Source organism: Mastigoproctus giganteus, chromosome 6, assembly GCF_048544385.1.
Source record: "Mastigoproctus giganteus isolate SK-2022 chromosome 6, ASM4854438v1, whole genome shotgun sequence".
NCBI classification, from domain to species: domain Eukaryota; kingdom Metazoa; phylum Arthropoda; class Arachnida; order Uropygi; family Thelyphonidae; genus Mastigoproctus; species Mastigoproctus giganteus.
In genome coordinates this window covers 195,732,588-195,746,204 of record NC_143580.1, presented here as the reverse complement: position 1 = coordinate 195,746,204, position 13,617 = coordinate 195,732,588, and the positions used below count along the sequence as shown (strand labels likewise).

Genomic DNA, 13,617 nt, shown 5'->3' with positions numbered 1-13,617 from the left:
TGAATCGTACATGTTTGATGATGACCTCATTATCTCTTGTCAGTCACAAACTATGAATGCCATTGAAAAGCAACTTCAACTACCCATAGCCAGAATAGAATTGTGGGTGCAACAGAATGGCCATTCATTAGCAGAAAGTAAATCGACTGCAATTCATTTCTGTAAAATACAAAAATTACATACAGATCCTGAAATATACTTAAAGAACAATCTGATTCCCCTTACCAATAATTTTTGTTTATTGGGTTTATATCTAGACAATAAACTTAATTTTTCCAATCACATAGCCTACCTTAGAATGGCCTGTCTAAAGAAAATAAACATCTTAAGAGCTGTCTCCTCTAATTCCTGGCGTGCTGATAGACACTCCCTCTCACATCTTCATAAAACTTTAATCCGGTCCCGCTTAGATTATGGGTCACCTGTCTATGACTCTGCAAGAAACAGTTCCTTGTTACATCTGAACACTGTTCAACATAGTGCCCTAAGGATAGCCACAGGAGCTTTCAGAACGTCTCCAGTCCACAGACTGTATATTGACGCAAATGAACCCCCATTACATCTCAGATGAAAATCCTTACTATGTAGCTATGCTGCACAAAATTAAAAGTATTCCATCTCATCCTTGCTGGGAATACCTGTTTGACCCTCAGTATATAATGCTATACTGTAATAAACCTAATGAAAACCGCCCTGCGGATATTACATTGCAAGAACTAATGCTTAGTTGGAACATTAACCTCCAGCATATCCTTGAAGGTGTTGCTCCTCCTGAGCATCCCTGGATTCAATACTCACATCTCTGTGATAATTTCTTTCTGAGATGGAGAAAAGGCTCCCTGCCAAACAACAACTTCCAGCAGCTGCATGAAGCCCATGCTTTAGAACATGCAGAGAAATTTCATATTTATAGAGATGGCTGCAAAACAGATGAAGCTTTAGGTGATGCAGCAATATCTTCTGCTTTTTTCAATAGCTGTGTCTTTTCCTACAGAATGCAGTATTTATACTGCAGAATTGTATGCAATAAAACTAGCTCTAGATAATATAACCAAGCAGCAATTCAAACAAGCTCTTATATACACCGACTCCTTAAGTGTTGTCACTGCCATTCAATTTACTACTGCTTCCCAGGTTCGAGCCCGTCACCACCAAATATGGAGGATGCGGAAAGGTCAGGGAATGACCACCACATATCCCGGAGCAATATGGCCTTAGTTGCTAATGCTCCTAAAAACCAAATAACAAACAAACAAACTACTTCTTCCCAACATCCAACCAGTTGGTCACCTTCTGCTGGATCCCTGGGCATGTCAACATCCCAGGTAATGAAAGTGCAGATCATGCTGCTAAACATCCTAACAGTGGATCATTCTACCATCTGAAAGTCCCATACACTGATTATAAATCCACTGTTAAAACAGCATGTAGGCTTCAATGGACTGATCTGTGGCAAACACAAGCGAATAATAAATTATTTCAGCTTAAAAAAGAACCTCAGTTGTGGACTTCTAATTTCAGGAAAAGCAGACAAGAAGAAGTAATTTTGGCAAGACTACATATTGGTCACTCTTATACAACTCGTTTGTTCTTGCTTATGGGAGAAAACCCACCTCAATGTCCCTTCTGTCAGACCCAGCTAACAATCAAACATATTCTAATAGAATGTCCTAAATACTCAAGTAACCGGCAATCCAGTTTTTATTCACTGTCCAATCTGTATGAACCTTTAACTTTACTACACATACTTGGCAATAATGCAAATTTTGGAGCACTGTTTAGATACTTGAAAAGCATAAATATATATAATTGCCTCTAATAACCATTATATTAATGACTCAGTCATAAGTTAATAATGAAAAGGCACAATATGGCCCAGGAGGCCCTTGTGCCAAGAAAACCCACGACGACAACAACAACATAAAAGCTATGATAAGAATGAAGATGGCCTTCAATATTTAAAACTAAAGTTTCCACATATTACTATGCAAAAATCAAAGGCATATTCATCAGTTTGAAGATCAAAGAGTCACTGAAAGATGAACATTTAAAAAAAAAAAAAGTATTAAATCCTATGGAACTAGAAGCTTGGAAATCCTTAAAGAAATGCATCTACATTCACGCATGAGGAGTTATTCAGGAAGGAGAATGATGTAGGTAAAGTAAACATTGGCAGTGAGCTGGATGATTTTGTAATAACTGAGAGGAAAGTGGAGGAAAGATTGTTGAGGATAAACATAAAAAAGGCACCTGGGGTGGATGGGATCTATCCAGTCATATTAAAGGAGGCAGCAAAGGAAGTAAGCAAACCCCTAGCCATAATTATGAGAGCTTCTTTGGACTCAGGGGAGGTACCCATAGACTGGAGATGTGCAAATGTAACCCCAATTCACAAAGGAGGATCAAAGGCTGACACAAGTAATTATAGACCTGTTAGTTTAACTTCTGTTCCAGGTAAATTAATGGAGGCACTGGTTAAAGAAGCACTGCAGGATCATCTACACAAGAATTCAGTTATAGCTCAGACGCAGCATGGTTTTGTTTAGGGCAGGTCTTGCCTGACCAATTTGATTGGATACTATGATGTAGTCACAAAAGAACTGGATGCAGGGAATAACTTTGATATTATATATTTGGATCTTAGAAAGGCTTTTGATACTGTTGCACATGGAAGACTGCTGCACAAATTGGAGCAGTGTGGCATTGGAGGCAAATTGCTGCTATGGATAAGGGGATGGTTGAGTGGCAGAAGACAGAGAGTGGTAATCAATGGACACTGCTCAACGTGGACTAATGTTATTAGTGGAGTTCCTCAGGGTTCAGTGTTGGGTCCGTGGCGCCTCCGTAGCCAGGTGGGAAGGAGCAGCAGTGCGTAGCACACGCTTCTTGATTAGACCGGGGTTCGAGCCCGTCACCACCAAATACAGAGGATGCGGAAAGGTCAAGGAATGACCACCGCATTTCCCTGAGCAATATGGCCTTAGTTGCTAATGCTCCTAAAAACCAAAACAACAACGTGTTGGGTCCGTTGTTGTTTTCGGTGTTTAAGAATGATATTGATGATGGGATATCAAGTTTAATGTCCAAGTTTGCAGATGATACAAAGGTTGGCAGGGTTGTTAAGGACACTACTGACACTATGCTGCTGCAACAGGATCTGGAAAGGTTGAACAGATGGGCTGAGAGGTGGCAAATGAAGTTTAACATTGACAAATGTAAAGTACTACACATGGGAAACAGTAACCCCAGAGCAACGTATCAACTCTGCGGTACTACACTGACAGTGGTGGAGAATGAAAAGGACCTGGGTGTAATTGTGCAGGCAGATATGAAGTTCTCTGAGCAGTGCAGACGAGCTGCAAGAGTAGCTCATGGTGTCTTGTCAATGATATACAGGAATTTTTCTAGCAGGGATAAGGAGGTGATTATTCCCTTGTATAAGGCAATGGTTAGGCCACATCTTGAGTACTGTATACAGGTCTGGAGCCCTCATTTCAAGAAGGATGTAGAGCTGCTGGAATGGGTACAGAGAAGGGCAACAAGATTAGTGAATGGAACAAAGGGTTGCTCTTACGAAGAAAGGCTTAAGTTTTGCAAATTACAGAGTCTGGAGACTAGGCACCGACGAGGTGATCTGATAGAGGTGTATAAGGCTTTGAATGGCTTGAGCATGCTCAATGCCAATGGGATTCTTCATCTTGCTCAGAATAATCACCTCAGAGGGCATAAATTCAAATTGAGGAAGGACGGATGTCGGATAGATGTGTGGAAATTTGCCTTTGGCCAGCGGGTGGTTGGTTGGTTGGTGGAACCGACTTCCATCACTTGTTGTTGAAGTTGATAGCCTAAACAAATTTAAAGCTCAACTGGACAGGTATTTCGAACGAACGGAGGGGTGAAGTGGGAGTGGTGTGTGTTTTTTTTTTTTTTTTTGGCTGATGCTGAATAAGCTTGCTTTCTTGCATCATATGCCTCTACTAATGCTAAATCTTCTGAACATTTTTTGGCAACAACAGAGCAAACTATAAAACTTTGATTAACAATTTATTGCAAGCCTACTAAAATCTCACTTGTGATATAAATAAATAAATCTTTCTTGTACAAAATAATAAGTACAGCAATTCTTCATAGCAAGGTGCTAGAAATTTTACATGGTAAGATACATACATTTCAAAACATGTAAACAGACAAGATTAAACAAGAAGATTACAAAATAAACTGGTAAAAGAATTGAACAATATCTTCAGGAGAAGTTACTCATCATAGCAGAGAGGCTCCATCGTGGGATTTAATTGTGAATAAGTTTTTGAGAGGTGTGGGGTTCCTGGCTTACAGTTCTAGCAGAAAAATCAGATTATAGCAATATCTGGCATTGTTCACTTTAGTGGTGATAACACATGCATCAAAACTGTGATGAAAATCCCAATATACAATTGGGTAAAGGCCCTCAGAGAATAATTTCAGACACTTTCACCAAACAACAGCTGTCAGATAAGATATAACAAGAGTTTGTCTGTAGACTAAGAAGGTGTTACCAAGAGAAAACAAGGATGTCATTTAGCCTCCTGTGTTCTCATAGAGCAGTTTTTCCCAAACATTTTTAGTCATGGAACACTTTTTATCTCACAATATATTTACGGAACACAATCTTAGTGGGAGCTAAAGAACTGTTTGCTGATATTTTATTACATACAATGCACTGTGAATCAGTAGCATTATTATTTCCAACACATGTGAAGCCAAATTCAAATAACAGTCATCATACTTTTGTTTTGGTCTTTTATTAGTTGGTTCCTATTTTTTCACTTCAGATTTTTGGGGAACAAAAGGCTGCGATTGTTCTTCCTCACACAGGATGACAATATTGTGTTCATTTTCATCGACCACAGTTGCACTTCTAGAGGTACTTGCTTCTCATTTTAAAGATCCTTTTTTCAACCACAAATCCATGGTCATTTATTTTAATAATAACATTTTGAAATACTGATAATTATCAAAAAAAAATTTATACAAGGAAGCGAGTTTAGTTATGATAGCAGATGCCATGTTGCCCTTGCACCGTAAAGCCCTCAAACAAACAACATAATATCAGTTCGCTTCCCCCTCTCCTTCAACCCTCTATGCAAAAGCCTATTAAAATAAAGTGTTCCATGGTCTATTTGATTATTAGTCTATGCCAGTATATTAATAACTGAAAAAAATAATTATGTTAAAAATTATAATGATCCAAAAGTGGTGTAGGCTACAAATATGCAAAATTTGTTAATTTAATTTTTTTTGATTATTAATTATGATATTTCACGGAACACTTGTGCACATCTCATGGAACACTAGTGTTCAGCGGAACACAGTTTGGGAAACGCTGTCTTAGAGGATGGGCCTCCTGTATTTAGCATTAGTGGCAAATAGGTAGCAGTTGCAGCCCAACTTTTGAATTCTAGTCAGAAATTGTGCAGGGTAAGAATCTTTCAGAAAGCACCAGTCTGTTGTTTTGTGCCAAAAGCATTGGTAAGGATTGTATGTTCAATGGAGGGATATACCAGGCACAGAGGTCCAGTATGTTAGGGTCATTAATGGCTCCTGAGAGAATTTTTTCTGTGAAAGCTAATCATTGTTCTCTAATCAGCATTGGGAGTCAAATTAATTCCATTGGCTATGCTTTTACTGTAATTGTTGTCATAAAAACTACAGTAAAAGTAAACAGTTACATATAGATCCTCTTTAGAGTGGTTGATGCTGCCAATACCCATATTTCTACAGTACACTATAACTGCATAAATGTTAATATGTATGTAGTTTTGAGCTACACTGGCAAGACACCTGCACTAGTTTATTTTTTGTTGAACAGAATCATTTTGTTGACTGAATGGTAGTTTTCTGTCAAAATTAACTTCAAGGTCAGCATGACTGTTAACATTCTTAATGGCGCATCCTTCAATAAAAGTGGTTACAGTGGTAATATGCTACTTCAGAAAGAATGTAATTTGATAGGATTTTGTGGAACTGTGAAAACTATTTGTTGAGATCCTGTAGCTTGCAGTTCCTTACTGATGACACATAAGACCCATCATCATTGAGGCTTATGGTAGTAAAAAAATTTTGTCATTAACATAGGTTATCATATCAGGACAGCCTGTTACAAATAGAATTATTGCTGCTGAGATTAAAATGCCTTTAAAAATAGATATGTGAATTAATGATAATTCAATATGTCCCTAAAAATACACTTCCTCCATTCCCATTTAGACGTTTTTCCTAGGTAATCTTGGACACATTAGTGATGAACATGAGTTTCATCATGATACTGCTGCCATGGAGAAATGTTACAAAGAAGGTGAAAGCCCAGTATGCTGACAAACTATTGCTGGACATTAATCAGAAAGGCTCCTGATCATTACAAAAATAAAAAACAATGAAAACAAAAGACTGTATTTTATGCACCTGTTGTTAATACTTGTTAAAATTTCATCAAAAATTTCGCTGAGCATGAACTGCATTCCTATCTAAATCTGTGAGTTCTAGGTAATGTCTGACTTCAGATTCGGATTCAGCTCATCAAAGTCCACAAGATACACTATACTTCGGAAAATAAAAAATCAAAAGTTTAAAACTCCTTGTAAAGTTTTATAGTAACTCACCTTTACTATTAAAGATGCCATGACATCTGTAATAGCAAAAATTTTACTAAATTACACCTGCTAATTAAACTAGACCATTGTCCAAATGCCCTTAATCCTTTTATCACCATCACCACCTTGAAAAGTGCACAGCCAGTAAGTTCACTATAAGCCAGTTAATACACACACACACACATATATTTTTTCCATTTCTTGGAAAACATTCCAAACTTCTTAAGCAGGATAATATTTTAAATGGGATATTCTTTAATGGGTTCCACTGTAAATTTAATCATAGTGCAAGGTTTAAACTTCACAACATAAGTAAAACACTACACAGATAAAACACTCCATAATCTGGAGTGCTCTATCTGTGTGCCTGTCTGCATTGCTCAGAAAACTTCATATCTGACTGCACAATTACTCCCTTTTTCATTTTATACCACCCAAAGTGTAGTACCACACAGTTGGTATGTTTCTCTGGGGTTACTTCTACCCATATGCAGTACTTTTCATTTGTCAACGTTAAACTTCAGTTGCCAATTCTCAGCTCATCTGCCCAAATTTTCTGGATCCTGTTGCAGTAGCACCTGCCATTAGTGTCATTAACAACCCTGCCAACCTTTGTATCATCTGCAATCTGATTTACTGGCCCATTCTATTTCTCTGTACAATTGTTTGTTTGTAATCATTAGAGTCATTAGGCCTAGACTTCAAGACTTAAGATTCAAATGGATTAACATCCATTTGGGTCTAAGTCTTGAATGATATCTCTTAGTTGGTATTAAAAGCTTAGTAGTTTTTACAACTACTTCTCTGAATGCTTCCCATATGTTGGCCGCATCATCAGTTGGACCCAGTAAATAGGATTTAAAAACTGTCTGAGACCTTTGTAGTCACCTTTACAGAAGCAGCAGCCCTCCCCTTTTGCTCTTTAAAGTAGTTACATCTTTAAGAATCTCACATCAATGCACTGTTATCACTGCCACCTAGTGATTTGCATTTGAGAAAATATCAGCCTGTCTAAACTATTCACATATCTAAAACAGCTGTGTATTTTTTGATCATGTGTAACACATCTAATTAGGTCATATGTAACAACAGGTCATATTTATAACTAACATCTGTGCTATATAACATAATACTGAGAAGCACAGTATACCCAGAGCTGCTCTTTGTGTCATTAAACTTACAACCCCACAACTATTGAATGGAAGATGAACTACTTAATGAGTCATACTAAGCATTCATTTCAAGTGCTAATGGAGGGGGGGTCAATAAGAAAAATAAAGCTCATTGTTTGAAAACCCATAGAGGCTCAGGAACCATTGATTATGAAACACTACTGCAGATAGTCAAAATGTTAACACCAAAACAGCCATACAAAAATGGTTATATGCTGATGCATTATACCTCCACAGAATTTTAGATTTATTATTTATTATGAATATTTTGTTTCACTTTAGTACCATTACAACCAGTGGCTGCCATTACTTTACTTTCTATTTAAAAATCAAAAATGAAACTTTTAAAGTAAATTATCCATATATCTATATATATATTTTTGTAGAAAAATTATTAATGTTCACAATATGTATATCGGTGTCCTGCAGAACTACTATTCTACAAACAACACCACGTTAACTGTAGGCAGCTTCATGAACCACTCCTGAGTTTTGAATTTTGGGAGATTTCAAGGTTGTAATTCTGCAAAGAAAATGCTCGCCTGTATTTTTATTAAATAATTCAGTGAAGAAATCTAAGAAGTGTGCGTGTGTGCATGTTCACATGCCTTTTTTCTGTAACTTTCAGAAAATTATTAATCATTATTATACTGTAAGGTAAATATAGCAGAACAGTAAGCTGTCTTTTCATGCTTAATTATAATATTTTTAATATTTTAATTGGTTATCCTAATGGAAATATTTTGTTGTTTCCCTCAGTCTCATTTAGTAGCAGCATGCCATTCAAGTATCGATATCGTAAATCATCTTAGCAAGGAATTTCAAGCAAAGTCATTACATGCACAGACATCTACTGCTCAGTATTCACAAGCAGAAGGTATTATTTTTGCATTTATCTTTAATGTACCTAGTAATTTGAATTTTGAAATAAGTTGCAGTTAAACTAGGAATAAAATCTAAATCATTAGTGGGTACACATTGTTTATAATATGAATGGGCACACAGGATGCCACCCCACCACCACAGAATTAGAATTTTAAAACTTGGGTGTCTGAAATGTAGGAGCTGAATGTATGCTGTAAAATACAGGAATTACTATTTTCATTAACGAGCACACTACCCTATGTTATTTTATTCATAATTAAAAGATTTAATTACTTAATGTAGTTAAATTAGACTATACATTTGGGAAGTTAGTGCCTCTTCTTCCTGGCAAAATTTAGCAGTGTATGGTAATGAGAAATCTATAGCAAAGAATGCCAAGAAATGCAGCAAAGACTTCATTACTTATATTAACAGTAGAAGGAAGGGGTTGAATCACATTGGTCCACTGGATGATGATGGTTTAATTATTCTAACTAATTATTTATAATCCTGCCCAGCAAAATACCTATTCAGTTTGCTGACAAACTGAATAGGTATTTTGCATCTAGCATCTACATTCACACGTGAGGAGTTCTTGCTTGAGGGGAATTCCAGAAGTTCATCAGAATCTAACAGGGAGCTAAATGATTTTGCGATAATTGAAAGGAAAGTGTAAAAAGAATTGTTGAAGCTCAACATAAAAAAAGGCACCTGGGGTGGATAGGATCTGTCCAATTATATTAAGGGAGGTAGCAAAGAAGGTAAGAAACCCCTTAGCCATAATTATGACAGTATATCTTTAGATTCAGGATAGGTCCCTATGGAGATGTGCAAATGTATCCCCAATTCACAAAGGGGGAATCAAAGGGTGACAAGAGTAATTACGACCCTATTAGCTTAACTTCTATTCGAAGGATAATAATGGATACTCTGATTAAAGAAGTAATACAGGATCATCTAGACAGGAATGCACTTAAACAGCAGTCACCATGGATTTGTTAATGGGTGATCTTGTCTGAACAATCTGATTGGATATTATAATGCACTAACAAATCAACTGGATGCAAAAAATAAGTTTTGTTTCATATACTTGGATTTCAGGAAAACTTTTGGTACAGTTGCACATAAAAGACTGTTGTACAAATTGGTGCAGCATTGCATTAAGATCAGATTACTGCTCTGGATAAAGGGATGTTTGAGTATGAGAAGACAGAGATTGGTTATTAATGGATACTGCTCCTCATGTACTAATGTTATCAGTGGAGTCCCCCAGGATTCAGTGCTGTTTCCACTGTGTTTTCTATATTTATTAATGATATTTATGAAGTTTATGTCTAGTTTGCAAAGGATACTAAGGTTGGCAGTGGTTAATGACAGTAATTAGGGTAAGTTGCTGCAACAAGATCTAAAAATTAGACTGATGAGCTGAGAAATGGCAGTTTAAGTTTAAAATTGATAAATGCAAGATATTGTGTATGGGTAATCCCAGATTAATGTATGAACTGTGTGGTACAACGTTCAGAGCAGTGGAAAATGAAAAAGACTTGGGTCAGATATGACATTCTCTGAGTAATGCAGACAGGCTGCCAGGACAGCTCATGGAGTTTTGAATATGATATACAGCAGTGGTGTATTCGGGCCGGAACGCACCGGAACAACGTTCCGGTACTTTTTCCTAAATGTCATAATAGAAAATCATTAAATTTATACACTTAATATTATGAAACAATGGCATAATCAGGGGAGGAAATAATAATATTTATTTTACCCATTGCTACTAAAAATATATATTAATAGTAATCTTTAAAATTAATAAATTTCTTTAAAAATTTATTTAAAAACAAAAATATAAATTTTGCAATGAAACTTGTTTCTTACTAAAGTACAATGTGTTAGTGGCCCCCACCTTTTGAATGTTGACATGTGGATTGAGAAGAAAAAAGCATATTCTTGGCTTACATTCAATGCCGGAAAATTAGAATGTTTGATTTGTGTTGCTGTAAAAAAACTATGGCCGTCTAAAATGCAGGGAGTTAGCATTTCAAAGGAATGGAGTTTGGTAGTGGTATCATCTTAAGGCAAAGATAGAAGTGCACAATTCACATCTTTCCGTAAGAAAATTTATGAACATTCAGAAAGTCTTGCAAGCTGCAAATGAACAACATTTAGAAGTGGTAATTGATCAAATGAATGACTCCAAAATTTCTAGCACCTGTAAGGTTTTTAGAGCTGCATATTATATTGCAAAACAAAACTGAACAATCCATGTTCAACGGATTATATAAACGAATTTCATCCAAATAGCTTGTTGTCTAAATTTAGCCCTGATGTACGATGTATTGTTTAAGCTATCTATTCTTTCGGAGTCATTGCAAAAAAGAGATACCACGATAGTATATGCAGACAAATTGCTTCATCGTACAATTTGTTACTTGGAATTTAAAAAAAAAAAAAAAACCCCGAAAAAGGAAATAAGTTGTTAGAAGCCTCAGATGCTATTGAAAAAATGCAACTATTTTCAGTAACATTAATGGACAATAACAAAGTAACATTAATTCTTAGAAATCGATTTCTAAACTGTATTATTAATAATATGAAGCATAGGCTGAGCATTAGTACAGATTCTACTGAGTGAATTTCAACTTCAGACATTATAAAATAGTTGTGAATTCTTGAACCAAGCGAATGGCCATCTGAAATTGATCTTGGATTTGGAGAAAATAAAATAGAATCTCTCTGTAACGTTTTAATTTATCTTTCACAAAATGTTTGAATACCTACAGGAATTATATAGCTAATGGTGGTAGTAGCATGCCCACAGATTTGGAACATTTAAAAACTTATTCCAAAATTATAGCTTGCAGTTCTTCTGAATGCGAGCGTGGCTTCAGCAGTATGAATTTAATATTAACTGAGAAAAGATCCCGTATTCTTGTCGAACATGTGGCAAGTTTGTTGTTTATTAAACTACATGGTCCACCATTAGAATTATGGAATCCAAATTCTTATGTCCAAACTTGGTTGCAGTCTCATTGTTCTGCTGTTGACCTACAAACAAAAAGGGCAGTCACACAAGAATACATAATCGATCCTTTATGGGAATTTGTATGTTTCTTCTGAACAGTATTTTTTTTTTATTATTTTGGTGTTTTTGTTTTCATTTTTTACTTTTCTGATTTTTAAAATTTTTTGTCTTTGTTTTTTACTTCTGAAATTTTTATTTAATAGTTATAAATAAATACTGAACAAATATTCTAATCTTTGACTTATTTATTTTTGCAAATGAAAAAAGTGTAGGTAACTATTTGTAGTTAATCGACAAGCGTTCCGGTACTATTTTTTTTAGCAATACACCTCTGATATACAGGAACTTTTATAGCAGAGACAAGGAAGTGATTATCCTGTTGTATAAGGCTATGGTTAGGCCGCATCTTGAGTACTGCACATGGGTCTGGAATCTTGAGTACTACATGTGGTCTACAAAAATACCAATTTTTCGGTTCTAATTTTAAAAAATAATTGTTTATGATTTATTCACATAAAGGTTATAATATCAACAATAATAAATCATTAATTAATATTGCCGAATTTGCAAATGATTGTTATACACAATACAAATGTAACGGAAACCTGAAAACGTCTTGAAACTCAGATTTGATTTCCTCACCAAGCTTAAACATCAATTTCTTTCTTTTGTTAATTCGGATATAATGGCATAAAATGTCAAAAAGGTAATATATATATATTTTTATTTAATTTTGAATTGTTAATTTAAATGAATTTTATATTTACAGGCCCAATGGCACAAAAATGTCTGTAGAACAGAAATGGAAGCAATAAGTCTTCAGTGTAGTTTTATTATTTGATAGAAAAAAAAAAATGGTCAGCTAACACAATGTAAAAAATGTTCAAAAGAAATTCAATGTGGTGGGGGATTTACAAGTGTGCTCCGTACACATTTTAAGAAAATACATGATGTACATTTAAGAAAAAAAGATGTGATGGTATCTAATTTAGAGAATTATTAACATGAACTTACTACAACGAAAGAGGCAAGCTGCAATTTTTATTGACCGATTACTTCTAGAGCAATAAAAGAGAAAACTGTCATAAGAACTGGCTCGTATGACAGCTTATGATGGAACATCATAAGCTGTCATATGTTCTATCTTTTCTCTAGTTCCGTTGATATTAGAAAAGGATTAATCGCAACAGGCTTTACTGATTTATCCAAATCTCCAGTAACCATTTAAAAAATAGTACTGGATTACAGCAGTCATATGCGAAAGATGGTAGTAAATTAAATAGCTCAACTTAATTCAGAAGATTTAGTCTGACTTTTGAAAAGTGGACATCAGCATGCAATAGACGATATTTAAATATAGATGTTCTCTATTAGGGAAATTTTGTGGAATATCAGATTAGTGCTCTTGCACACCAGTATGTTAGCAGGGAATTGCTTAGAATTTGTAGAGAAAAAAATAGGTGAATACCTATTTTGAAATACCTATTTCAAAATATGCAATTTTTGTAACAACTGGTGGTGCATCAGTTATGACCAAATTTGGTAAAGGAATCAATGCTGAACAGCAGCTTTGTTTGGTCCATAGGCTACACTTAGCAGTAACATACATGATTTATAGGTCAGTAGTAAATGAAGAAGATTTTGAAATACCAGTATTAATGCTGGTATTCCGGTTTCATAAATTAAAAATACCGGTATTAAGATTTTGCCCAATATTGTGAGCCCTAGTCTGGAGGCCTCATTTTAGAAAGGATGGTGATCTGCTGTAATGGGTGCAGAGAAGGGCATCCATATTAGTGAAAGAAATGAAAGGTGGTCTTACCAAGACAAGTTTCAATTATACCAATTACAGCATCTTGAGACTATTCACCTGTGAGGTGATCTGATCAAGATTTTTTAAGCTTTGAATGTATTGAGCAAGTTTAAT

The 13,617-nt window shown here is 35.4% G+C and overlaps 1 protein-coding gene across 3 annotated transcripts in view; it reads left to right on the top strand.

Moving 5' to 3' along the window:
* Positions 1 to 13,617, top strand: part of LOC150084856 (muscle-specific protein 300 kDa-like) — a 1,257,473-nt gene that overhangs the window by 1,163,169 nt on the left and 80,687 nt on the right. For all 3 annotated transcript variants that reach the window (XM_090376651.1, XM_090376652.1, XM_090376650.1), the window contains one exon: positions 8,561 to 8,678. In XM_090376651.1, coding sequence (XP_090232777.1) covers positions 8,561 to 8,678 — 118 coding nt within the window. The remainder of the gene's footprint in view (positions 1 to 8,560; positions 8,679 to 13,617) is intronic.